This window comes from Perognathus longimembris, chromosome 22 (genome assembly GCF_023159225.1).
Source record: "Perognathus longimembris pacificus isolate PPM17 chromosome 22, ASM2315922v1, whole genome shotgun sequence".
In the NCBI taxonomy this organism is placed as follows: Eukaryota; Metazoa; Chordata; class Mammalia; order Rodentia; family Heteromyidae; genus Perognathus; species Perognathus longimembris.
Window position 1 is genome coordinate 30,479,919 of NC_063182.1, and position 27,801 is coordinate 30,507,719.

General features: G+C 40.0%; 1 protein-coding gene across 2 annotated transcripts in view; it reads left to right on the forward strand.

Moving 5' to 3' along the window:
• Macir (macrophage immunometabolism regulator) overlaps nucleotides 1-27,801 on the forward strand; it is a 56,120-nt gene that overhangs the window by 22,611 nt on the left and 5,708 nt on the right. The window contains exon 4 of one of the 2 annotated variants that reach the window (XM_048331254.1): nucleotides 9,623-9,754. The exons of the other annotated variant lie outside the window; for it this stretch is intronic. Coding sequence (XP_048187211.1) covers nucleotides 9,623-9,738 — 116 coding nt within the window. The 3' untranslated portion in view covers nucleotides 9,739-9,754. Of the gene's footprint in view, nucleotides 1-9,622; nucleotides 9,755-27,801 lie in introns of those variants that run through there. 2 annotated transcript variants of the gene reach the window in all.

Below are 27,801 nucleotides of genomic sequence, written 5' to 3' on the forward strand. Positions count from 1 at the left end.
TTTTTCCTTCTCTGGGGGTTTACTTAAACAATTTCAGTATTTGGAGTGTGGGAGGCTTTTTACAAGATCCTGAGTTAACTTTCAAACGAAAACTGGTCTTTTACCAAGGAAGGAGTTTTTTCTTTAAATATATTGAGAGAATCACCTGATTTTTTTTTTAACTTATTTTCTCATCCTGTGATACTTTTTCTCAGAGAAGCTTTTAGTCCATTATAACAATTGAACCTGAAGGAAGGAAACTTGGAAATGGCCCTGGACCAAATGGTTTGTTCCCAGTCAGAGTAAGTAGGCAGAGAGACTGCCGTAGTTGTAAATGGCATTAAATGCTCTGGGCTACTGTAGGGGGAGCGGGGAGCGGGGAGCAAGGATGACCCATTACTGAAATGCAGAGTACAGCAAGTATTAAGTAAAATTGCCCTTTTAAACAATATAATTTGATTAGGGAAATGGAAATTGATGAGGAAGATTGCCTTTGAAATATAACAAATGTGATTACAAAGCTAGAAGTAGAGATGGTTGGCACTTAATGGTGCACTTCTTTCTCTTTGTGAGGTTGTTCTTTAGATAAGAATTCTGAAAAAGAACTCTGAAATGGACTTCTTTGATATTTTCCATCAGAAAAGAAATTAGGTACTTTTTTTTTTCTGGCTGAGCAGACAAGAAACAATCTAAAGAAGAATGGATTTGATTTGTCACTTTCAGTTTGCTCAGTTCCCAGAATACTGCTGTACTCGAGCGTGAGAGACCTTGACTTTGTATTCTGGCCTTTCTGAAATGGCTTTGTACAGCTCTTCTTAAATGGCTTCAGAGAGAGTCTGAAACCTAATCTCAGGATCTGAATATTGTCACCCCTGATCTTGGGGTTGTGTTAGATGTATGGATCTGCGGGAGAGGACAAGATGAGAAAAGGGAGCTCAGCATCCAGCAGGATGGAAAAGAGTAGCCGTGCACACAATGGAATCCTTGAATGATTCTGCTTGGGGTTGCTTCCGAAAGGAAAAGCTTTGATGCTTTGTGGAAAAGCTAGCAGCACCTTTCAAAGAGTTTTCTCAATATTCTAGAAAAGGATTCTTCCTCAATCTCTCTCTCTGTCTCTCTGTCTCTGTCTCTCTCTCTGTCTCTCTCTCTCTCTCTCTGTGCGTGTGTGTGCACGCACATGCATGCTAGACAGAAGAGAAAGGAATGAATACTGGAACCAAGACGGGGACCTGATTGGCCAAGGAAAGTGCTGTTCACTAAAGCTGTATGTAAAAGGATTACATGTGGAAATATATACTCGGAAGAATTTGGACCTTCTTCCCTTGGCTACAGCTGCAGGTGGGGAGTGGCACCTGTGCAGGAACCTTGAACTCAATATGATTCAGGTTTCAGTGAAGGGGTTGGAGTTGGCCTAGAAAGGGAGCTTAACTTCCACGGTTCTGAAATCTGAGAGAGAAAGAAAGCCTTACTCAGTTTTTTCTTTTTGTAGCCTGGATAGTTTATTGGATGTGCTCCTTCACATTGCTAATCTGTATGAAATCTGAAATGTAATAATAATTTTTCTACGAAATGCCATTCTAGATAATTGTGGCAATAAATGTGAAGAAGAAAATCTTTTTTCAAGTCTTTCCTTTAGTACTGGGGTTCAGAGCCCCTCGTGGCTTTGAGACAGGTGTTTTACATCTGAAGCCATGCCTCTAGCTCTTTTTGTCTTTTTGTTTTTCTTTTTAGTTATGTATCAGGTAAATTCTCTGCCTGGGGTCCAGTGTTACGTATGCTTTACTCCTTCTTTAGCCCCATGAGCAGCTGGGATGACAAACAGGTACCCTGATATCCACGTGTATTGATTGGTGTGGAGGCCTGCGCGGTGTTTGACCTTCTATCTGGATTTCTCTACCTCTTGAGTGACCGACACTGAAGGCCTGTGTCCTCCCGACTCTGCCCCTACTCTTGATTAGTTTGGTAAACTTTTGTTTTGGCTTAAAGCAACACACATTTATTATATTACAATCATATAGAGCAAAAGTCCAACATGGTTCTCCCTGGGCCATCAGGAACTTGGTCAGCTTCCTGGACACTCGAGGACAGTCTGTGGTTGTGGATTTTCAAGTTTCTGTAGGTTTTTCTCATTCGTTTGACCTCTAGCGGCCTCCACTCTGTTGTCTTTTTCTGACCCTGCTTGGGAAGCCTTCTGACCAGGCTCGTGACGCCACGGGAGGAAGGAAAACCCTGACTGCTCGCAGCTGGAGCAGGTGAGGAGCCGTCTGAGAGCCACCTCCCTGGCGTTACGCTAGATGCCTAGTCCCAGTGCTGATGACAGAAGGATCCTTGGTGGACTGGCAACCCAACATGCCAACATCGGGAGGCCGCCAACGGGCTTCTCAGAGTTACGATGGATTGCAGACTTTAAAACAGTAGAAACAAATTCTCCTTTGAAATAGAACCACGAAGACAAAATTACAGTGGAACCTGGCCACTTAAGAATTTTCCAGTAGGGGAGGGGAGGGCCTCCCAGGAAGAGAAGAAGGTCCATCTGAGAATATAAATTGCTCTGTTTTCCTACTACCAAAGCAACCTGAACAGAGGTGTGACACATCTCTTTATAAAACCTCCAGGAGAGGACACCATGCCAAGTCACTTCCACGGTAGCTTGACCCATATATATGTATTTTTTTCTGGTACAGAACTTAGCAGTGAAATTTCAAATCATGATACTTAAACTGCCAAATAAAACCCTGCCACCCGTCCTGTCTCCTCATCCAACAATCTTTCCACCCTAAAGTCATTTTGCTAGTCTCAAGCAGCTGAGGCTGCTCGGTGGGTCTCACGGGGTTTGGAGTCGGCTCAAGAAGTAGCAGCTGCCTCTGGAAGGTGGAGAAGCATTTGGGGTACCAAACCTGGAAACGGGAGCTTCGCGGAAAACTTTGCGAGAAGCCTGTGACTGGAATGTGGCTTTCTTTGCCTTCACTACTCTCCTGCTTTCCCAAAGAAGAATAAATGCCCAACTGCGCAAGCTCCAAATCATGCCCTTAACACGCTCTCTTTTGGTGTTTCCTTTGTCTTGTGGTGCTAGACATCAAACTCAGGCATCCTGAGGTTAGGTAGGTGCCTCCTCAGTTCCTCTTAAGATTCCCCCTTAGATCAGAGCATGTCCTAAAGATGCACACATTGTATGATTTCTGAGGCTTCTTTTATGACAACCTCTACTTGGGCCTAGTTTGCCGGGACGCTAACTACTCCCATTATTCTCTCCTGCAGCTTCTTTTGCTTATTTGCCAAGGGAGAAGGGGAGAGGAAGAAGCAGGTGCAATATTTGAGGGTTGTTAAGATTTTTAAACTGAAAGTAAATGTAAAAGAGCACAGCTTGTTTCACATTGTTTAAGCGGCCCACTCCAAAGCAAATATGAAAAGAGCTACAGTGCTGGCCTTCACATAGCATGTCCCACAGTGTGACCATCTTGATTTTATGGTTGTAAAGATAAAGTCACGCTCACACCGGCTCTACCAGGTTTTGTGCGAGATATGGCTAGTCAACATGACCTTTAATTCCATTTAAAAAAAATAAAACCGGGAAAATATTTTCTGAATTACAGTCCTTTTAAGAACTAGATGCAGTGTATATGAAGTCAAATACCTATTTTATAGTAGTTCTTGAATAAAATGTAGCCATGGATAGTAAGAAAAACAATTTGAAATTCCCAATTTGTCTTATTTCCCCACAATTGCTTTAAAAGTTTTAGGTAATAGAACAGAAACACTGCATTTAAAATGCAGTTTAGATCAAACAGAGTAAATGGACGTATGTGCTGTGTGGATGTTTTCCCTCACACCTAGTTAAAGGAAAAATAAAACTTTGTACTGCTGTGGACTATGGCATTCCAGTTGGTACAAATCCCCTGAGCTCGGGGGAAAAATATTAGGCCTGTATGTAAAATATTTGGTCATCTTAAAATATAAATAAATGTAAAGAATATTGGAGATACTGATTCAATTGTTGCTTTATTTTTGGCCAGCCCTGGGGCTTGTACTCAGGGCCTGCGCACTACCCCTAGCTTCTTTTTGCTCAAGGCTAGCACTCTACCACTTGAGCCACAGTACACTTCTGGCTTTTTCTTTGTATGTGGTGCTGAAGAATCGAACCCAGGGCTTCATGTATGCCAGGCAAGCACTCTATCACCAAGCCATGTTCTCAAACCTATGGATTCAATTTTTAAAACTTCTGTTTTAGCCTCTATTACCATGAATCAAACTCATCATTTGAAGCTATGCATAAATGTAGCATTTGCAGTGATCCATTGTAACATGAAAATTAGTCTCATTGAATCCAGTGTACTTTCTTGGAATTGTACCTTCTTTTAAACAATAATTTTACATTTAGTATGATTTAATAAGATACTTATGGACAATTTTATTTGGATTCTTATTCTGTGTATTTTATCTAATAATTTTATATTCAGTATCGTGGTTCTTTGGTTTCTTGTTCTTCATTTCAGAATTTACTACAATTGGGGCAACAACACATACTGGAACAAAATCTTCTGTTCTCAAGAGAACATGGTTTGCATGTGTCAATCTTCTCTTGAGCACTCAGTATTTTTCTGGTTGGAGACTTCCAAACAGTGTGGCAAAACAATGGCTGAATATCTTGTTTGCAGACTCCATTGTTGTGCCTCAAATGTGCTTGCGTTCAGTCATGTCTCTCGCAAGGGAGAAGCTTCTTACCCCGCAGAGCTCCCTCTGCCTCCTCCTGTAGCCCTTTTAGGCAGTCACCTCGGATCATCTGAACACCACTTTTAGGGGGATTAGCAAAACTATTATTATTTCGAGCATATATCCGTAGAGTTTTCTTGTGTTGACATATTAGTGGTTGATGTATGTCCTATGCTGTCCTATACTTACTATTCCACACTGAGGAGGAGGGGGCAGTTCTAATACATAGTGTGAGAAATTTGGGCAACAACGAAATGGTAACCAACTTCAATGATCCCAACAGAGTGTCTAGCAAGTGGCTTCCTCCTTATCTTCTTTCTCCCCCTTTTCTCACTCTTTTCCCCTGTTTTCCCAGATGTTGGTACAACTCCTCAGAGACAAAGTTGATGACACCTTTTCTAAGCCCTGGCTGCCTGCTCAGGCATCTTCTTGAAGTCACTGGGCCCCATGGGGTCCCGGGAGCTTCCTTCAGGGAGCCCCCACCCTGCTTTGTCTTTAGTCTGGTCTCATCAGATGGGTACAAGGTATATGTTGACATTGCTAGAGTTAGCTACAGCTAGTTTGCTTTTAGAACAAATAGGTCACTTAGTAAGAGAAGTGATTTATTTTCAGCGATCTTCCTCTCTTTATAGGAAAGGAGTTATTTTCTTTTTTCCCCTCTCTCATTTGTGTACCATAACTTACATATCTTGAATCTCTGTGAGATGTGCTTTCCTGTCATCTCAACGTCTGGATTGGTTTCTAGTGTGTATTTGTTTGATGGTCGGGTTGTCTGTTTTGCCTCTGTTCTAAATTTAGAACCCCTAGAGTAAATTTTCAGTTCTTTTTACTGCAGTTTTCCTGTGTTGCTTGATAACCATGGCCTTCTTTGTTGTTTAGGACCAGGTAGACTGACTTCGACAAAGACGTTTGAGAAATCAGCGTGCCTTCATTGTTCCTAAATAGTATGTTAACCATCTTTTGATCTCCCCGTACCCTTCCCCCACTCCCACAATCCCTTGTGACTAGTGTAGGTAACTTGCCTTTTCCTAACTAATAAAAAATGGATTTTTGTGTGTTTTTTTTTTAATATACAAGTTAAAGCCTCAAGATGATAGTAACTCTTCCTCTAGAAGCTCTGTGATGGAACTAAAAGATGGATAAATAGCAAACATAAATTAAAACAAAATGAAAAATTTATTTGATTGCCAATGGGAAAAGCAAAGTAACCCCTCAACTATGCCACTCTCTCAATTGAAACAAAATAAAATAAAAAATGACAGAAGCAATGAAAAATTGGAATGGATGAGGGCTCTGTAAGTATTGGACTTTTTCAGGAGAAAACATTATAGGGAGTTTGAGGAAACGCTTTGTACCTAAAGGTTTTCCAAAGAATTCCATTCATATGAATTTAAGTAGATAAGCCATGTTTATAACATCAACCTATACTATTGATTTCACCAAAAACTTGTACTAGCCAGCCTTTTGAATGTCTATGCATTCTCAGCCTTTGTTTCAGATCCTTGGAAAGTCTCGTTGCCCTTCTCTGTCCTGGACAGTAATAGCACACAGTAATAGCACCATGCTTCATGCTCATTCTATTACTGTTTGGTTTTAAAATTAGTCACTCTTTGACTTTATCCTTTGTTAGAATTATTTTATTTGATAAGTCATTGAGAACCCTCTGTGTGCACAAAACTTTTGATAATAAAAATATAGGTATAGCAGGTGGCTTTTAATGATGGCAGCTACTGGAAACTTTTCTCTGAGCTAAATATTGTGCACTCTTTTTTTGTTTTTCAAAAATATGTCCAAAGGCATCGTGCACCTTGGTCATCGAAACAACTTTATCAGTGTGGTAATTTGATAGTAGGCATGTTGGCAATGTACAATTCAAGAAAAACCCCTAAAATTATGGTTTTCTAGGTCATAAAGATCTGTAGAAATCATTTCACTTAATATTTAAAGCAATGTGTGGATAAAAGACTGTAAATGGCCCCGTGTAGGAGTTTAGGCATTACTGTCCTAGATTATTTCAGTGATTTACAACACAGTGTGAGAAACAAAAAGAGCAATGCAAGCAAGTGATCATGAGGGGAGAAAAGTTCAGAGTGGCTCAGTAACTAACATTTACCTCCTCTCCTCAGCTAATTATCGCCTGGTTGAGATTTAAAAATAACTTTCCAATTGTAGATTTCCAAGTTTCTCTCAATGTTGTCAATGCTGTGATTTCTGTGTAGATGCATATATTAAGTGAACAGGGCTTTTGTAACCAATTTCAGGATTGTTAAATTTGCTGTTAGTTCTGAGAAATCCTATGGACTATCCCTGCTAAAAAATGTAAAAATTAGCGTAAGAAGGTAGAATGTAGAGAACCTTGTAAAAGCTTGAATTTATGCTTTCTTCTATTTATTTCTCGTACCATCATTAAAGGCTTGATTATATTACATTTGGGCTTTATTGATTAGGACAACTATGTCAGAATGACTTTAATGTCTCTTTGCATACACTGTGTAATTTGGGCACTTCTTGCAATCACTTAAAAATGGACCAGAGCATCCTCTTAGAAATACAGGACCAAAGCCATGCAGGAAATAGCAATGCGAATTTAGGAAAGTGATTATCTTTGTTCTGTATGCAGTTTTGCTATTCAGCACTGCTAAAGTTGCCCATCACATTGAGAGTTGCCTGACAGGAAGGAGCTAGGTCAATCTGAAATAAAGCTGAATACCCAGTTGAAAAAAATACAGCCCTTGAAATTGGATGAACTTAAGTTTGAATTTTAGACCTGCCATTGTCCTTTTAGCTATTTGATCTTGAGCTACTGACTTCAAGACTTGATTTTACTTTTTTATTTTTTTGTAGATATGCGCTGTTTACATTAAGTAATTATGCCCCACAGTCTCTGATGTAATAATTACTCACTTTTTCTCCATCTTACTCAGGATAAAGAAAACACAATCCTTTCACCTTTGACATATAGTAAATGATACTTGCAGCATTGGTTTCTATTTTTTATTGTTTTATCATTTTAAAAAGTGCCATGGCATGTCATAGACCAGGAAAACATATGTACAAGAGAAATTACGAGGATTCCTGGTCCTTTCTAAGAAATAAGATACTCTCTCAAGTTGTCTTTGTATTTAGTACTGTGCATATAGCCAATTTCTAATCAGAACTGGTTTTCCAAGGTAAGTGTCAAGCAATTGTACATTTTGCTAGTAGATGAATTATTAAATCAGCCTCCTCTCCTGCATATTTATGTCTCACTTTAGTGGTGAAAGCAATTTGCAAATCTAAAATATAATTAAATCTCAGAAAACAGTACCTCAGATAAAATAGACTGTAGATCCTGCTTTAAAGTTCGCGGAGAACAAATAAACCTCTGCCCTTCAAGATGGGGCCTTAAGGCATCCTTTATACACCTTGTAAAATGAATGAAATTCTGTGATTTAGAAACAAAATTTAAAAAGCTTCTATGAATTGCTTCTAGGCTTAGACCCGTAGGCTTTTAGAATGTTTAAAAAATGTTTCCTGGGGGCTGCGAATATGGCCTAGTGGTAGAGTGCTTGCCTAGCATGCATGAAGCCCTAGGTTTTGATTCCCCAGTACCATGTACACAGAAAAAGCCACAAGTGGTGCTCTGGCTCAAATGGTAGAGTGCTAGCCTTGAGCACAAAGAAGCTCAGGGACAGTGCTCAGGTCCTGAAGTCCCCAGGACTGGCAAAAAAAGAAAAGTTTCCTGATATGTACTGGTAATTAGATACATGTCATTTGGGGGCCTAGATATTATAGTGAACTAAATACATTCAACTGAAAGTTAACTTAGAGGTCAAGTGTTGATTGAGGTGGTCTCCAGCTTTGGACATCACTTTTCTCTCTCTGTCTCTCTGTCTCTCTCTCTCTGTCTCTCTCTCTCTCTCTTTTTGCCAGTTCTGGGACTTATCTCAGGGCCTGGGTGCTGTCCATAGGCCTCTTTGTGCTCAAGGCTGGTGCTCTGCCAAGTGACCCACAGCACCACTTCTGGCTTTTTCTGAGTGGTTTTCTGGAGATAAGAGTTTCATGGAATTTTCCGCTGGGCTGGCTTGTAGCCATGGTCCCCAGCCCTCAGCCTCCTGATTAGCTAGCATCACAGGCGTGAGCCACAGTGCCCAGCATAGATATCACTTTTTAGATAAGGTACAATAACACTTTCGGTTATTATGATCTTGCATCTCTTGGTGTCATTCTAGCTAAGACCTTCCAATATCTCCTCTCTCAGTTCTAGTGATTAGACCTGAGCATCTGAAGATTATCTCATAATTACATCAAATTATGAATATGGTATTGGTAAGAGAAAAGCAGTTTGGAACTTAGTCATAGAGATGACAATAACCAGGTTGACTGTCCTTTTGGTTGGTTATTTTTATTGACTTCTAGGGTAAGAGGTTTGTTTGCCATGTGATTTTTCTGTCCATTTAGCAAATTCTTGATAGCACAGAAATTTCATGAGTCTCTGTCCTGAAATTGTTAATTCAAGAGCATCTGATTTCTCTAAGAAATATTTACCTCCTTTTTGGTTTTACCTTGGTGGCACAAGAGGAAACAGAGCTATTCTGATAAATATAACCTAATTTACTCTTTTATAAAAAATGTCATTTTAGATCTCTCTCTTCTGTCACGAAGGAAATCAGTTTGCCTTCAACATACAAATGAGAGAGTAAAGTTCCATATAGGATGCAATCTTATTCCAGTTGCCGTGGACTTCTGAGAATGGCTTTTCCAATTTGAGTTGCGTAAATGGGGACAGTAAGTAAGTATAGGACCCGTGGTCAGCTGAAATGAATGAGAGAAAATGGCAGTGACCTTTGCATTGGGAAAGATAGCATTCTGCTTCAGGCTTTTCACAGCTTATGTGTTTGTGTTCTTAATGTATGACTGAACTGAAAGTTCATCTCTAATCTTGATCCTCCAGGAAATGGCAGAAATCCTAACCAGTCAAATGATACACATTTAAATTTCCTGTGGAGAAAAGGTCAGAAATGTTCTGTTCACCGGGGACAATCTCAGCACAGCAAGCAATCCATCTGATTAAAATTCCCGTTGAGACCTAGTGATTTGTCTGATTGTCCTTAATCACCTAGATAAAATGACATCACTGGGCAACATAAACTGCCCAGTGAATGAATAAGCACTCTGAAATATCACCTTCATTTAAAAAAAATTAGTAAACAAAAACATAGGGCTGCATTTAGCAGCAACTATTTATAGTTCCATGATGTAAGGCCTCCAGTCTCCTATAATTCCCATTGTTCTGTGAAAATAAAGACCCATTTAACTGAGGAGCACGGACGGGCGATCTTGTGATGCATCTGAGTTGTTGTTCAATGATGGCGTGTCAACATGGCTGGGGACATTACTTTGGGGACACTCCCTCTGCTCAATGTCAATATCTGTTGAAATAGTCCTACTGTTAAGAGAATAAAATGCCCGCATTTACTTCGTGTCTACTTTTCTAGTTAAGATCATCAGCCTTTTTAGAAGATGAGTTCACCCTGAACCTGTAATTGATGATGAGAGACAGACCTAATGAATTAGACCACCAAGTTTCAACTTCACCATCCGGAAGATTCTGTGGGAGCTTTGTACTTATATCCATCTAATTCGAGACCTTCCCGCAAAAAGGGAAAGGCTCAATTATCTGAATGTGAAAGAGCTGATAGATGAATATGTGGCACCATTTTAATTTGAAGACAGAAAAATGATTCAGAGGGGTTGCACAGCATCCTTGTTAATGTTTACTTTAGACAGAGATTACTGATCCTTGTCTACTCATAGCTTACTTCTTTCTGCATTTCTATGCGCACTGCAGTGTTGGTAGCCTCTTCTTATAAACTACAAGAAAGTAATTTTTCAGAAAAACCAAAGCTAGGAAAACAGGAAGACACGAGGTGCCCCTCGTCTGAATGTGAAATGATGCAGGCCGTTCATCTTCGCTGACTCTGCAGTGTGCGCGGAGGACTCGGCCAGCCAGGGAGCACGGCTGTGTTCAGAAAGCCCCTGGGTGTCCTTGTGTGAGGCTTCGCCTCTCGCTGCTGAAGGGCTGAAGGAGAATTGGAGGATTTCTCCCGATCCACAAGTGCTGACATTTTGCCTTTCATCTCCTTCCAATGTGAACTCTGTCAGATACTCTGAGACGATACCCAATTACAGTCAGAGTTGCTACCCAGTGTTTAAAACTACTCGAGAGAAGTGCTTTTTCTTTTCAAGCAGGAAGCGCATGAATGGGTCTTCTGAGCTTTTAGCTTCTCATATGAAATGATAACAAATTGTGCATGAAGGTGAAACACAGGCAAATGCAGCCTTATTAAATTGAATTTAGAGGATGGTTAATTCTGATGATGCTGAAATATTGCTCATCCAGGAGTAGCACGCTGATGCCAAGAAAGTCCTTGATGCATTTGGCTTGGAACTATGACATTTACAATTCAGGTTGGAGTGAATGAAGCATCTTGAACACGGCTGACGGGCTGCAGGCCGCCGCCTGAACTGTCTCTCTTCTAATGCATTTGTGCCCGGTTAGAGTTAAGAACGCTAAATACATTACTGTAAACTACAGTAGAGAACTCACTTCCTAATCAGTAAATCCCAAACAGACTGAGAAGGCTGGGTAGTCAAATGTGTTTAGTGAATATTCAAAAATGTCTAATTGCACATTTTCAGTTACCAGCATGCAACAGTATATTGAGGGTAAAATGAATTCATCGTATTTTGATAAATAACTGAACTAGGTGATGAAAGAGGGAAACACTAATGAATGCAGAGAAGTTTTAACAAGCAAGATAATTTCAAACATATATTTTGAGAATGCATGCATGATTTAGGAACTTTTTTTAAATGAAGATAAGCTAGATAAGCTCATGGAGAGAATACTCAGAAGAGCTTGTGGAGCAATAAAAGGATAGTGACAATTGGAAAAGAACCTTTCAATTTGCTTTTGCTAAGAGCCTTGTGTCGCTTCACACTCTGAAACCCCGACTAGGCTGCTGGTGAAGGTGGAGTGGCAAATAAGGCTCTCCCCCATTGTTCATATACAATTAGCTACAGATGGTCTTAGGGGATGATCTGAATTTCAAACCGAGTTCTACACAATGCACTTTCAAGATCTTGATATGGTGATGTTATTTATTGATACTAAATGGTTTATATTGATACTAAATGGTTTTCCATTAGTGAGTACAGTCACATTTCAAAGAGAGAAATAAGCAAAACAAAGCAAATCACAACAAATGTACCCACTTGGTGTCCGTCAGTGCTTTGCATTGTCATTTGCTTTGCTGACAGCAGGGACTGTCAAGTGTGGGTGATGGACCCCATTTTGCTGTGCAGTCTCTGCCTCAAAGGCTCCGAGCCCAGCCTGTGTGGGGGTCATGCAAGGACAAACAGAGTCCACAACAGCGCATTCTTTTCAAGAAGGCGCCAGAGGAGAGCTTAGTTATTCATTTTTATTTTGTGTGGAGATCCATCCAGTCTTGATATGGTAGGTGTTGACATAGATAAACAAAATTGTAGGGATCTCCACCTAGCTTTGGTGAAGTATTGGAGGTTTCCTGCTTTGTGTTTTATTTTTTTTGTTGTTGTAGACAGTTATTCTGGAAGAGCATAGAAAAATCAGAACGATATGAACATCTTACATATATTGGCTAAAGTTCTTGCCTAGTAGAAGAGGACTAAAATTTTGAATTTTTAATGGTGATATTTAAATTTTTCTGTGAAGTTCAGTATTTTCAAAGCATTGATTTTCTACTACAGGCACATCTTCCATTGCTACTCTTAAAAATTGCAAGCCATCTCCAACTTTCCTAATGCATTTCTTTTTGTTTTGGGTTTTATGACTGCTTAGTATATTTGATATCTTATTTATCAGGTGCATCTTCTGTTTCTTTCAGAAGATAAATTTATTGAGAGTAGGGATTTGTGTCTCTTTTGTTCTTGTGTTCTCATTAAAAAGAACCGTGTCTGGTACTGATCTGGCAATGAATGGATAAATAAGTGAATTTTAAAAGACTCAGCACGTATTTATTCCCTCAATAAGACTTATTAAGAAGACCATGGACTTGTGCCCCGTATAAGTACCTACGTTGGTTTGTTAGGCCATCTCCTTTATTAAACATGCACCTTCATGGGCAAGGGGACTTGTCTGAATTTTCTGGGTCTATTGTTAAACAATGCATTGCATTCAGTAGGGACATTGTAACTGAATTGAAAGAATGAACACATATTAACAAGATTTCTAAAAAGATTTCAATACTAAAAATGTTTAATACAACTTTACATGAAAATGCATTTTTAGAGAATGAGAAAGAACCAAAGAATAGAGAAAACTTTATATCCTGTAAACCACAGTGTGCTTGGTCAACCCATACCATGTTGCCCATCACTTGCTATTACAGTCCTGAGGAGGGGCCACGGGCCTGGGCTTGAGTGACAGCTCTGCCACCGGCTAACACATACCTCAGATATCTTTGATAGCCTACAGTGTGTCTGTGGCCACATCTGAAGACCTGAGTGGTTGGAGGATGCAATAATGTCTGCTCATTGACATCAGTGCCATTGTAGCCTCTACCTAGCTGAAAGCAGTTTCTGTACTTACTTTGAAATTTTGTTTGTATTTGGAAATCATGCATAATATTTTTCTCACATGAAAAGCAATTGAAAAACAAGAGAAAACTCATTCAATACATTATTACTCATCTTCAGATGCTTTGTATTTAGCTTGGTTTAGGAAAAAATTAAGTATCCTGTCATTCACATTCTAATAATATTGCCTAATTAGAAGAGAAACAATGATTATTAAATGTCTAATTCTCTTACCCACATGTTCCTTTCACTCTCTAGTGGGAGCCAGTGATAATGTATATTGTGCCTACCATGTTCCTCAAAAGAAACACAGGATAGAGATTTGTAATTTCAAGAAAGAGTCAGGAGGGCAGTTTTCAAGCACATTGCACCCCAGGGCCCTGTGTTTTACTGGAGGAGAAAGAGAAGGAAAAGCAAGCAGAGTCTCCAAGGACTGGATGTTGTGAAGGAATCGAGACTCTGTTTCCTGGCAATTCAATCTCCAGTAGATCCGCTGACTTCTTAGATTGAAGAGGAAATGCTCTGCAGGCAGAGCCTTCGTGTGAATCTTCCTGTGAACCACTTTGCTGTGGATTTGGAGTCACATAGCTGAATCTGCCCTGAAGCCTTAATTTTCTCATCTGTATATTGGCCACAGAAGAATTTATGGCTCACAATGTTCCTAGGATAGATGTAAGTTGTACAATGCCTGGGACCTGAAAAAAATGCATAAAAAATTGCTGCTATCATGACAGGAAATAACAGCACTACCTTAAAATCTTGAGGAATAAACTGAGACACATAAAATGCCTACACTCTTTCATGCACCCTTACATAAATGTTCTTATCACTTCCTTAGTGGCTTTGCTGGGAATTGATAAGATTTTCATACTTCGTTGGAAAGTCATTTCAACTTTCTGCTTCGTTTTCTCCTCTCCTGAAGTGACTCCTTGCTGACTCTCCATGTACGATGTTCAAACAGTGCATCTGCCCACATCTCTGGCATTGAGCTCCTGAAATTTAAGATCTAGGAGGATGGCAAGATGGGCCTCTTAGTGAATGCAACACATCTCATGTTCCGGAGGCTTTCCACGGAAAACATGCCCCCTTACACCCTTCTTCTTCCAAATGATGATTACTCACCCAGTGCTTGAAAGCACAGAATGCAAATGCTAAAAATAGTGCCTTGTTCAGAGGCAGAAACCAGAGAGCTTGCATGTCAAAGCAGCCCAGGGGCCAGTTCCAACCACCTATGGTTGCTGTAATGGATGTTTAAAAGGTTTTAAATTAGTTATTATTTTAAAAGATATTTTAAATTCACACACACATATATATTTCTGGCTACTCTTGGAAGTGGGGCAATATGACAGCAAGTGCTGATGGCAAAAAGCTGAGCGAATGTTTTTATAGCATCCTCTTTAACCCGTTTTAACTCCTCTCTGTTTTTATTTATGTTCCTGGTTTCTGCGCATGCAATGCCTGGTTCTTCCCACTTCTGTCTATGGAGTCCACCAAGACACTTGATGCTTACAGATCACAAAGTAAGTGACTAACTGCAGAAAGGAGAGAGTCTTGGTGTCTGTCATATTTGGCTTCCACTCTATTGTCTTAGATGAAACTCATGAAAGATCACTGTTTACCTGAGGATAACTATTTAGTTTTCTCATGATGCCTTTTTAAACACATTGGGCCATTATCTTATTTTTGTTCAGAACATAAACAAACATAAACCAAGTCACAAAACTGACCTTGCTCTTTCATATGTTTCCTTCACATGGTTCATTTCCAGTCATACGCACTGCATCGATTCTCTCACTATGCTTTTAGATATTAGGATGTTAGAATACTTGGCATGGTTCCATTCATTTAGGAGTGGCAAGCTCGAAAGCCCATTGGTGCCAGGCAGGTAAATGAAGAGAGTGTGACTATTATGTGAGGCTTATCAGTCCCCAAGAAAGAGTGCAGCCGTGCCTCAGCCTGAGCACACAGTGGCCAACAGAACCCATTGGTGCTGCCATGTCTATTATGCTTTCATTTCTAAGAAGCCTCCAATCAGGATTTTATACACAATTAGTTAGGCCAGTAATTCACATTTATAATTAAGATTCTTTGGCTAATGGGAACAAAGGTACAACAGCTTGTTAACGCCTGTCAAGGAAAATTTCACGTGAAAAAAAATGAATACCAAATTAATACAACCCTATTAAAGAGAGAATGAGAAATACACAGAGAGGGCCCAAGCCTTGGTTGCATATAGACTTGGGTTTGACGCTCAGTTTTACCACTCTGCCTATGTGATGCTGACCGAATTATCTTCGCTGAGTTTCAAACCCTCATTTGCACCGGCCTTTAGTAAAGCCTTAGCGCAGGGGTGGGGAATGTCTGGCCCAAAGGCCATATGAGACTGACAGAATTATTTGGTTTGACCCTGGCAAGGCAACCAAAAAGTCAATAGATTGAACATAAATTTATATCAAGCAAATAATAATAAGGCAGACTGTGAGAGAGAAAAGAGGAATATGCGCTATGGGATCGGTGGTACAAACAAAAGTACATGACGAAAGTGAGAAATATGCTTCTTGTTGGCTCCCTGCAATCTATCTGCCTGTATTGTATATAGTCAGTACCAGGAGGGCTGAAAGTGCACACTGTACATATTTTAAATCTTAAGACACTGGTGAAAGTAGAGTGATCTGGTAGTGATGGAATGAAACGTAATTACACGATTCCTCATGACACTGATGGTCTTGCCTCTGGCAATTGACAGTGTCTTCACTGCTTTGTTAACAGAGATAATAACTCAAATGGAACCTTTATCCACACGTACATGATCAACAATCCCCAAGAAAATGGAACCATTGATGAATATTAAGGAGATTACAGTATTAAGGAAGACTTCAAGTTGATGCAGGATTGGAAAGGGGATCAAAACAAAATATTCGACACTGACATAAACACTGCTGGTTATTAAATAGCATAATGTTATACAATGTTTGACTAAAGCAAAAAAAAGTTGATGAAAAGTATATATGTTTTTGAGAAACACGGACAAGTGCAAGTGATTTTTGTTATTGCTTTTGAATTCAAAGGAAGCCTGGGTTGAGGTAATGTACTAGCTTTAGTGAAAAAAGGCCAATGAAGAACAGTATTACAGTTTAAAACATTTAAACTCAATGAAATGGAAGGCCAAATGCATTGTGGTAAAAGTCAGTGTATGTCAGTGGAGTTAAGAGTTGAAAAAACAATAAGCCGTATTCACTAGGTCTTATAACAGACAGCGTTACTCAGACATGTTATGTAGTAAGCAAGCTGATTGCAAAGGAAACGAGAACTTGTACAGAAGGGCAGTTTGAGGAAGAGTATGGAGGATAGTAGTGAGTTGTTGTAAAGTGGTTTCGGAGTGTTAGTATATAACCCTCTCAGATCAAAGTACTGACAACACTTGATTTTTTTTTTAATTGAAGGATTTTTCAGATTTCCAGTTTTTCTCTCTGGCTCAAGATGAGACAACAGACATAACAAATACTGTCCAACTGGCTGTTTTCATGGGGCAACTGCAGAGTTTGACACATAAGCGGCATTGCTGCCGCCAGAAGCCCTGAAAGGCCCCGGAGTGGTGGGGTCTTAAGAGACTTGCTGCATCAGTGTCAAAACCTTGGGCTAAGATTAGAAAAGCTAAGGGGTCTTATGATAGCTGGAGCTCCAGCCATGGTTGGCTTGAAAAAAAAGATTCATTACTTTTTTTTAGGAAAAAACTGGATTTATCACAGTCTTAATCCAAGGGATCAATTATATGCCACTACACCATGCGGCAAGAATCTCTGCTCAGACACAGTGACATCACAGCTTGAAGTCAGCAGGAAAATCACGCATGGGTTTTGTCAAAAGTAGAGTTTACCAGCCACGAGTGTTGGGAGTTCGTGAATGATGTGGACTCTAAGTTTGATGACCATGATAATCCTTGTGAATTCATGCTGGTTGACACTTGAAAACATGCTCACGAGGTTTTACACATTGTGAGATTAAGTCAAACGGGGAAAAGTCTCTCAGGGAACTCAGTGGTCACAAGTAGCTGTGTGCTAGAGTGCTAAGTACCACTTAGAGCTGAACCCCAAGATACAACCCCCCTTCCTCACCCCTCAGCTTCTCAGCTCCCTGCTTTCAAATGGAAAAACATGTGAAGCTAAATTAAAGCTATGGCATGCATCACACAAAAGGAATAACACAATTCATCTCCCACTCTGGAAGGACACTTGAAGAGGCTGGTGATGGCATTTAATGAAAGATTCAAGGATGTGACAACTAAGCACATGGAACTGAATATTTTTGTTATACGAGTGGATGTGGAACCAGCTGATGTGCCTAATAACCTACAACTGGAAATCATTCCATGGCAACGTGAGGATGGGGACAATACCCTCCCCTCACTTGAGCTCTGTACACATAAGCACATATATACACACACACACACATATATATACACATTACATAAGCAAACATGAACTTCTTACTGTGAGAGAACATACCTTGAAATATGCATCTGGTAAAACTTACTGTTGCAAGCAATTCTTTTCACAACTTGCAGAGAGTTGATTGTTCTTCAGAATAACTGACCAAAAAAACTGGAAAAAGTTATGAAGGGCATCAGCGATGACACCCACTTCTCTTCACCTGTTCGAAGAGAAGCAGTTTCAGCTGCTTTATAGAGGGGAATTAACTAGATGTTTAACCCAACAAAGCAGGCTAAAATTTTAAGATGACATTTTGTATGTCTCACAAATCTCCAAATCACCCTTGGCTGGAAAAGAATACTAGTCTTGCTATGAGGACCATGGCGCATAGGAGATTCAGTTCAGCTCAGCTCCTGTCACATAGCAGGTACTGTGAATAGCTCAGCTCCCTTCTTCCTCTGGTGAGATCATCTTGGCTTTTGCTTGATCATGCATTTGGATTTCTATCTATATGTTCCTTGCTTTGCTTACCTTTCTCTATTTCAGAAATGGTGGGTTGAAGATAAACTTTCCTTTCTTACTTTCTCCAGGCATCCTCTCTCAGCTCCAGGATTGAAAACAAACCTTTAGAAAAAATAAATCTCTATTAAATGTCATCTGGTACAATTAAGACGTTTCAAACGAGCTATGGTTTCTATTTATGACATTAGAACATGAGTCAGTAAATACACTCCTATATGGCAATACAAGGTAAAAATCCATGTTATTTTATTTAAAAGAATACACACCTCTGTATATGACATATGTATATATGTGTGTAAATAGATTCCAGAAATGCCCACAAATTCATGTTTCATTTTATTTTTATACATACTTCCATTTTCATGTCAAAATACCATCTTATCATATTTTTAAAAGTTTATCTCCCACTGAATCTGGATAAACTTTCGAAAGAAGTCTCAGTTTTTTCCTTTAGTAATACAGCTTTTAGATAAAAGAATGATGACAGCAGAGCCTGCCTTCCTTCTCTGATGTCACCTGTGACAGAGGGGTGAGAATAAAAGCATGGCATTTTAGATCTCTGCCTATCGATTTGGTTACCATCCAATTAGAAATTCTTTGATTTGTAACAATTCTTCAGTTAATAAAAGTAAATAAAGACAGAGTGAAAAGAACGGAGTTGGTGGTGACTAAATCAATCAATCATTCCCCCAGCTAAAATTATACCCCTCTCCATCCATTTCTCCGTGTTTATATTCTTTCTCTGTTTCTGTCACTGTCTCACTCTCTTTCTCAAATAAGTTTCCTATGGCACAGATTTTAAAAACTGATAAAAGTCTTATTTTAAAATCTATTTTTCCATATTTTTTCCATGCCTTAGAGTAGCCTAAGAACTGTACAATGTAGCTGTTGCTAGGGAGATTTGCCTTTTAGTGAGCAGCAATTTCCCAAAGCAGATGCCTTTCCTTTCTAACTAATGAGTGGGGTAAGTGGGACCTCTATGGCTTTTTGCCTCCATACTTTGGAAGCAACTTGAACTATTTGCTTAGGACAGCACACATCTGCTTTATCAAATTGAAGCAGGTACACTCCCAGTATGCCTGATTTATATGTAACTTGGCTACATATTTCAAAAGCACATTTGCTGTTTTGCACTTTTTTGTTAGAAGGCATTTTACACCTGTTAATGGCAGCAATAATTGCCTAGATTTTTATTTTAATAACTCTCTAAAAGAGCTTAACTGTGTTTGGTTGTAATGCACGTTCCATTCCCACAGGTCTAGCCATAAAGAAGGACCTTCCACGGATCTGGGAGTCTGGCTGGAAGCTTTGGTGAATAATGGCAAATGGAATATTGTTATGTAAAGTGGTAGGAGCAGGGCTATTTCAGAGGCTATAATGTTTTCTTCCAGTTCACCGATCTGCTAATTTCTATTCACTTTAAACAGCTCTTGAATTTTTCAGAGAAAAAAAAAAAAGCAATTTTCTCGCGCACTGTTCTACTCTTTGGCTTTGAACAAAATCTGCCTGGGTAACAAGGAGATATAGCCACTCTCCTGTTCCTGGGGACAACTGGAAATGAATCCACACACATGCAAATAGGAATGGAGCTATTTTCTTGAAAAGGGAGAGACACAGCCCCCCAAATTATAGTCTCTGATTCTAGAAGGTGGAGAAAGAAAGATCTAAGGGATCAGAAGAGAGCAGGGTCAGAAAATGAAGGCAGCAGTGTGAAAACTATAAAGAACCATCTGAGAAAAAGACAACGTATTCACATTTTGTTAAAAATATCTTCCTAACTGAAAAGCACAAGGCCTGTGTGCAACTGATTGTACAAAATAATATTTATCTAAATGAACTCCAGGGTCTTTCCTTTTTGCTGCTTTGGTTTTCTCTTCTTTTGTTCTGTTTGTTGGTTTGTATGTCTTTGGGAATGTAAGAGGTGGCACAGAAATGGAGAGAAAGGGTGAACAAATGCAGCAATGGTACTCACTGGACACTTGGTTGAAAATAAGCTAGACAACTTGTGAGTACGAGTGAGAGGGGAAAAACTGGCAAAGAGCAAAGGAAAGGGCGACATTGTCCAAAAAGAAATGTACTCTTTACCTGACTTACATAACTGTAATCCATCTGTACAGCACCTTTATAATAACAATAATTTTTGAAATGTGTTCTTCCTTGGAAGGAATTTTACAAAAGCTTTATTGTTATTTTTTTTACAGTGTCTCTCACAGACCAAAGCAATAGTCTACTTATTAGTGTGGATTTACAATAAAGCATCTCTTGAAGTGATCATGTGAGATTATACATAACTATGTTTTCTTTTAAGATCATCAGTTCATTTTACTCTTAGACATGCTGGTGTCTTTTAACTGTGTTCTTCAAGATGATTAAAGCTGTATTAACATTGAGCATTGGACATATTAGAGGAATGACTTTAGATTCCATTTATTTAATGACATTTGCTGATTTGGCTTTTAGTTTTTTGGTGGGGGTGGTGATGGATGGTAGTACTGAGGTTTGAAATCAGGATCCTGAGCTGAACTTGCAAGGCAGAAACTACGGTGTGAGCCATGCTGCTAGCCCTTGTCCCTTTAGTTATTTCTTCCAGACTGACTTTCCTGCTTTTTGCTGAAGGCCAGCTTTGGATGGAGATCTTCCTACATATACTTCCTGTTTGGGTGGGGTTGTAAGTGTATACTATGACACCTGGAGTAACAGAGCTTCTTTAAAAAATAAATTTATTTATTTATCGTCAAAGTAATGTACCGTTTCTTATGTAAAGCAGTGAGTACATTTCTTATCAAACGTGTTACCTCCTCCTTCATTTTTCTCCCTCCTTCCCCCCTACCTAGTTCCATCCCCACCCTCCCCCCAAGTTGTACAGTTGGTTTACAGTGTACTGTCTTGAAAGTATTGCTGTTGCATTGATTTGCCTTTTACCTCTTGTAGCTCCATTTTGGTATTCCCCTTCCCTAGTTCTAATAAATGTACATGCAATACCCAGTGTCTCCAAAGCCAGTTACAGTGACATCAGGGGTAAAATCATGGGGAAGAAAGACAAAAGAAAAAGGCATAATTTCATACAAAATGTAGAAAATAACAACGGATAAACCACTTTTTTTCCCACTTGTAGTTCGTTTTGCTTTGCATCATCTCACGTGACCATATGTACATTGCTATTGAGCTATTGTGTTCCTCTGCTAGGACTATCCTACACGCGTACTAATTATTTCCAAAGAGTGAAACCATAGAGTTTATGTTTCTTTGGGTCTGGTTCACTTCATTAGTATGATTTTTTTTCCAAGTCTTTCCATTTCTTTATGAATGGAGCCAAGTCATTCTTTCTAATATAGAATTCCATTGTGTATACGTGCCACGTTTTCTTGATCCACTCATCTACTGAGGGGCATCTTTAGTGATGCTAAAGTTTGCTGCGATAAACATAGCTGTGCTAGTAGCTTTAGTGTGTGCTTGCTTATAATCCTTTGGGTAAATGCCCCAAAGTGGGGTTTCTGGGTCATAGCTCTATGTTAACAGAGATTCTTAGTAAAACAGAGTTTGACGTAGGACTGATACTCTGTTTATGGCATATGAAATAGAAAGTGAGAGGGACTGCACTATTTTTCTAGTATATCTTATACATGAAGGATCAGGGTGTTTCTAATGTATAAAGCATGAGAGACTAATTTTTTTTAAAAAAGGTATTTTATTTGTGGGTTTGGTTAAACTCCTCCCCTTTTATTTGCATATTGATTTGTTTATTTGTTTTGTTTTTGTTGCCAGTCCTGGGACTGGATTCAGAGCACTGTCCCTGGCTTCGTTTCGCTCAAGGCTAGCACTCTACCTCTTGAGCCATAGCGCCCCTTCTGGCCGTTTTCTATATATGTGGTGCTGAGGAATCAAACCTAGGGCTTCATGTATATGAGGCAAGCACTCTTGCCACTAGGCCGTATTCCCAGCCCCTTATTTGCATATTGAGAAGATGAACTTCCTAATTCTAAGAAATCATGAGGGTGTTCTTCTTTCTCTTGTTCTTTCTCCTCTTTTTCTGAATTACATACTTGAAAAATCTATCTCTTTTTTAATTTTTTTCTGCTAAGGCGTGAGCCCAGGGTCTCATGCTATATGAATAGGCACTTGTAACAATATTATACTTGTAGCAAAGTATCTGTTATAGGCAATATGAACGTGAGAAAGCATATGATGATGTCCTAAGTGTAATGTATCATAGGAATTATAACATTTTATTGCCTGGAGCTCACCATTGTTTGGAGGTGGAATAGTATTTAAGAGTGTTATATGTTAAACTTTCACCCTCAACCCAAACTCACATGGTGAAATCCTGAACTCTGGTACCACAGATTATAACTGTGTTTGGTGATGATACATTTTTGGAAGAAATTAATGTGAAATGAGGTAATGAGATGGGACTTTGTGCATTTCTTTTAGACTATGAGCTGTTTCAAAAAAGATATTGTAGACGAAGTGACTTAAACAACAGACATTTATTTCTCACAGTGTTTGGATTAGGTCAAGACTAAGTTGATAGTAAATCCAATTCCTGCTGAAGTCCTTTCTTATGGTTTACAGATAGCCATCCTCTTATTGTGTCTGGAAGAGGGAGTGCACTGGCCTCTACTCCTTGTAAGAGCACTAGCCTCATGAAAACCTAATTACCTCCCAGTGACCAACCAACAAATATTATCACACTGGAGTCAGTGCTTCAACATGAATAGTGTAGCGAATACAAGTATTTAGTCTGTAACATTGTTAATCTAATATGACTAGTGATTAAAACAGAGGTGATTCCGACAAAACCAAAAGGATGGTGATGGTCGAAGACATAACAAGAAGCCGGTCATCTGTAAGCCATAGAGAATGAACTTAGAAGCAATTGTATCTATCCATCTTGTACTTGGACTTGTATCTTCAAGAGTTATGAAAAAAATAATCTTCTGTTGTTTAAACCACCCACTCTGTGGTACTTTATTATGGTAAAATGATCAGAGTAATGGAAATTATACACCTACCCTACTCACCTATGTAAAATCTCATGCTGTTTCCTGTGGGAGACAGGCATTATGGAAGTCATGAAACTATAATGATAACTAGAAGCACAAAGTAAAAGCATGGGCCTCCCTCCCTCTCACCCTCCCTCCCTCCCTCCCTCTCTTTCCTGTCATGGGGTGAGCAGCTTAGCTCTACCATGTGCTCCCACTATAAGACTCTGCCTCACCTCAGAGCCCAAAACAGTAGAGACAAGTGATCATGGACTGAAACATCCTGAGCCATGAGCCAAATTAAACCTTTAACTCCGTCCCCCCCAACACACTGAGTACCGGAGTGCGTGCAGTAGGGTTAAAGGGAAGGATTTTCTGTTATTGTTGGTTTGTTTGTTTTACAGAGTAAATAACATTTGAGCTGAAGCCTAAGAAAGCAGACGGCCATAGTGTAAGGACCTGAGCAGAATATCTATAAGGATTTTGTTAAGGTAGATGTGTGTATTCCAAAGAAGGAGCTGTATTCTCTCAGTAACCTGATTTTATTTGTCTATTATTTTGACACCCATGCAATTAGACATTCTCTTAGGGCAGGCTTTCAAACTGTGCTCCCAGAATCCTGGGTGTCTCAAAGTACACCATTATTGGAGTCTTGCTTTGCAAAGCCAAACATATTTGAATCTAAGTATAATCTTGAAAGAATGCATTTATTTTCAAGATTAAGTCAAAGTTTGATTGATGGAAGCAGAGAGTTTTGCCCAGAAGATGTTTCAAAATCACTGTTAGACTATTCAGATTTTACTGCTATATGTTCCCCATTACATGGATATGTTTTATTATAAGACATAATCCCACATAGATGTTCACTGAGGGCATTTTTTAATGTTTCGCTTAAAACAACTGTCACGAGCGTCTCTGTTAGAATTTTTGTGCATATCACTGATTTGTGCAATCTCATTGGTTCTTTCTTCAGAATTCCTCATTCTATGCAGCTAGTTCCAATCCCTGGGATCGTCAGGTGGGTGAAAGGGGTGGATTGGTTATCATGTTGCCATGGTAAGTCTCTCTAGAACTTAAAAAGGCTTAATTGGTGCAGGGGTTTGGAAGTCTCTAGACAGTGGTCCTCGAGGCTCTGGCAGACGGTGGCGGGAGCTAGAGTCACTGGGTGCCTGACTAGGCCGACTGCAGGGTCCATGCCTGTGGCTTGTGTGCATGGCTGGAAAGTTACTCGTCATTTTGAGGGAGGGGCCCTCCTTCTCCTTCCCGGAGCTCTCTCCACAGGGCTGCTTGGCAACCAGCTGCCCCCTCCCCACCCAGGCACAGAATAGTCCAGAAAACAAGGTAGACATTGCAATATTTTGCGTGTGATCTTTCAAGGGGAATCCCATAATGTCACTCTTGCCCACCCTGTGTGCTGTTGTGATGGACAGGATAAAGTCCCCTCAAAATGGTTGTATAATGGGCAGCCTGGGGATAAGCTGTTTTTCTGGCAGGAGGGAAACGGCGAATTTGATCCAGTCATGTTCTTACAAGTAAAAGTTGAAGAAGTAGGACTAGACTCAGAGACAGATGTGCTTGTAAGAGCAGGTGTCCAGGTGCTGTACTTGGCTAGATGAAGGCCACAACACAAGGGCTGCAGGAAGCCTCTAGAAGCCAGAAAAGGCAAAGAAACAGATCCAGAAAATGTACCCCTGATCTTAGTCCACTTCTTTTGGCTTTCTGGCCTCTAGGTTTCTAATGTCATAAATGACAGTGAAATCTTCGAGGTTACTGAGATTTGTTATGAAAGCTTCAGGACAGCGATGCAGCCACAGGTGTAATTCATCCCGGTAGAGACTTACGCAGGAGGGTGAGCAGCAGGGATAGGACTTCTAAAGCAATCTTGGATGCTGCCCATCACAAATACATGCTTGGTCCTCCAGTTCTGACTTGTGTCTGTACCGTCAACCTTCCCTAGAAAGAAGGTATGGCTCTAGACAACCAGAAACGTGGATAAGTACAGAAAGGTATTAAGTATTTTCCGGATGACCATCTTTGCTAGGTCCTGCTTCTGCTTCTGGAGAAGACTGTAAAGTAGAAAAATCTCTTCAAAGTCTTAATCTTTTCCCTTCTGGGAGGAGAGGTAGAAAATGGAAGGTCTGCAGTCAAGGGACCTATTTTTCTTACCCTAGTTTATTGTGAACTGTCTTAGAACAAGTTGAATTCTCACTTGCAGTTCCATAAATACATGTTCTCTCAACAGAATTAGAGAACCTATTGGACTCTTAAAGCCAAGAGATTTCTAAATATAGTTGAATCTTCTTTTTTCTTTAAGTGTTATTCTGAGATTTGTCTTTCCACCAAATGCACATTTTTTATTATACAGTTTCAAAATTGGGAAGCTTGAAATAAAGACACATATGTGTTTAAGAAGAAACAAGTGATTTTCATAGCAGATAGGGCAAGTTTGTTCTTACAGGAAGCAGAGGCTCTGCTGAGGAAAACTTTAAAATGCTTGTCTCAGTCTCTCTGTTGATCACACCTAATATCTGTATGTGCCATTGTAATACTGACACTACAGGGAATGAAGGAAGATTTGTTTTCTTGCAGAGTATATAGCATCCGCTGAGAAGTGCTGAGGAGAGGCCTTTCTCATTTTGGAAGATCTCGCTTTTTTTTTCCTGGAAGATACACAGTGCTTTAAAAATTAACTAAGCCAAAAAAAGAGAGTAAGCACATGCTATTTCCAGCAAGCAAGTCAGCTTCATCAGTAAGCTTTCCCAGACTTTCTCAACGAAATGAATAGAGTTTCTCAATCAAAGGGGATTTAGAGACCACTTTGTTTCCCTTATTTTATAAATGAGGCCTGTAATGCTAAGAGGCTTGATCTGCCAAGGAAACTTAGGATACAAGAATACTAGAGCAAATACTAGGCGAAGAAGTACTGTGTCTTATTTATCATGCTTGTGACTTTAAGATTTCACTTTGCTCTTTATGCGTTCCTTCTCCCTTTATAATCAGGGGGATTTTTTCAACTGAAAATCTTGAAATGTGTAATTGAATGCCATTTAAGCTAACCTGGTATTTACTGAGGAACGTAACTGAACATCTACAGATAGGATTGACTCTGGCAAGGTTTGACTCAAGTACTCAAGTGCCTTCTCCGGGGCCTGATTTCTCTCTTCATTTCATTACCACAGTCATTCTTCAGGTTCACACTCAAGGGGAGAGAGAAGTTGCCTCCTCCCAACCAGGCCCGTTCCTGTGCATCTCACGGCCTCTGCTAGGTCACCTTTGTTGGGCAGGCCTGCACGACACGGCTTGATTTATCTGCTGTTCGCTATCTTCCTCACCCATGCAGCTGGCAGCGGGAGCTGCTGTTCTTGAATTACAGGGACTGGAAATGCTGTCGACGGGCAAGCAGAGGTGGAGTGGCTGCTGGCTGGCCTCCAAGTTGCAAATGGTAACTTGTATTGCCTTTGAAAACGTCTCCCTTTTCATTTTATTTATTGAGCACCTGTTCTGTGCCAGGCATGCAATCAAGAAAAAGCAGACAAGGCCTCTTACTTAGTCCATCTTGCACTTCTCTAACAGAACCCTTGAAACGAAGTAATTTGCAAGACAGAAGTTTCTTCTCTTGTCGTTCTGGAAGCTGGAAAGGCAAGGATAAAGGCCCAGGCAGATCTGCTCTGTGTTGTGTCACACCTGTGTGTCCTGCAGAAAGGAGAGAAAGGACTTTCCCACGTGGCACGAGAAGGGCAGTACAAGCAAACCACCACCTGCGAGCCCTGACTATCTGTTCAGTAGTGTTCTCCTCATTCATTTCTTGTCTATTTTTTGAGCGTTGAACTCAATACGTGTTAGCAGGCATGACGCCACCTTAGCCAAATCCAAGTTCTCTTTGCTTTCATTATTTTTTTAAGATAGGCTTTTGTGATTTTTGCCTGTATCTGGCCTCAGTCCACCATCCTACCTTAGGCCTCCTGCGTGGCTGAAGGCACCTGCCACCACACTTAGGTCATGGAATGAGGCGGAGGGGGGTTCACTACCGTTCTCTGCCTGATGAGCCTCGAACTATGATCCTTTCCATCTTTATTTTCAGATTGCCCTGTCTACCAACTTTCCCACACAGGGCAATCCAACCCTGGGGCTTCCGGAAGCTTGCATAGGTGGGAAGCAGCTCCACGGTCATGACGGTTCTATTAGTGGCTGAGGTCATGGCTGGTAAGAATTCGTGCCATGGACTGACATGCACTTAGGGGACTGGCAGGCATTTTCTTTGAATGATGTAGCTGTCCTATGAAATACCATTGTCACCCTTTTGTCTTCCCTGCATGTTCTTTCTCAAGCTTTTAAAGGAACAACTTTGTGAGAGTGCCTCTTCCTAAGTGAGAAGGGGAGGAGGAGAGAAAGTTTGTCTTTTGGGAGTACTGTGACATATCTTTATTTAATGTCTTTTGTACAAGAGTGGGATTCCTCCCTAAGAGTCTGCTATTCTGCAAGAAAACAATGGGCTGAAAGCATGTCTATCGTCAAAGATTCATTACAGAGCTATTTAGGTTGAAAGTGTAAAGGAATTTTTTCTGGTTGGAAAATAACTT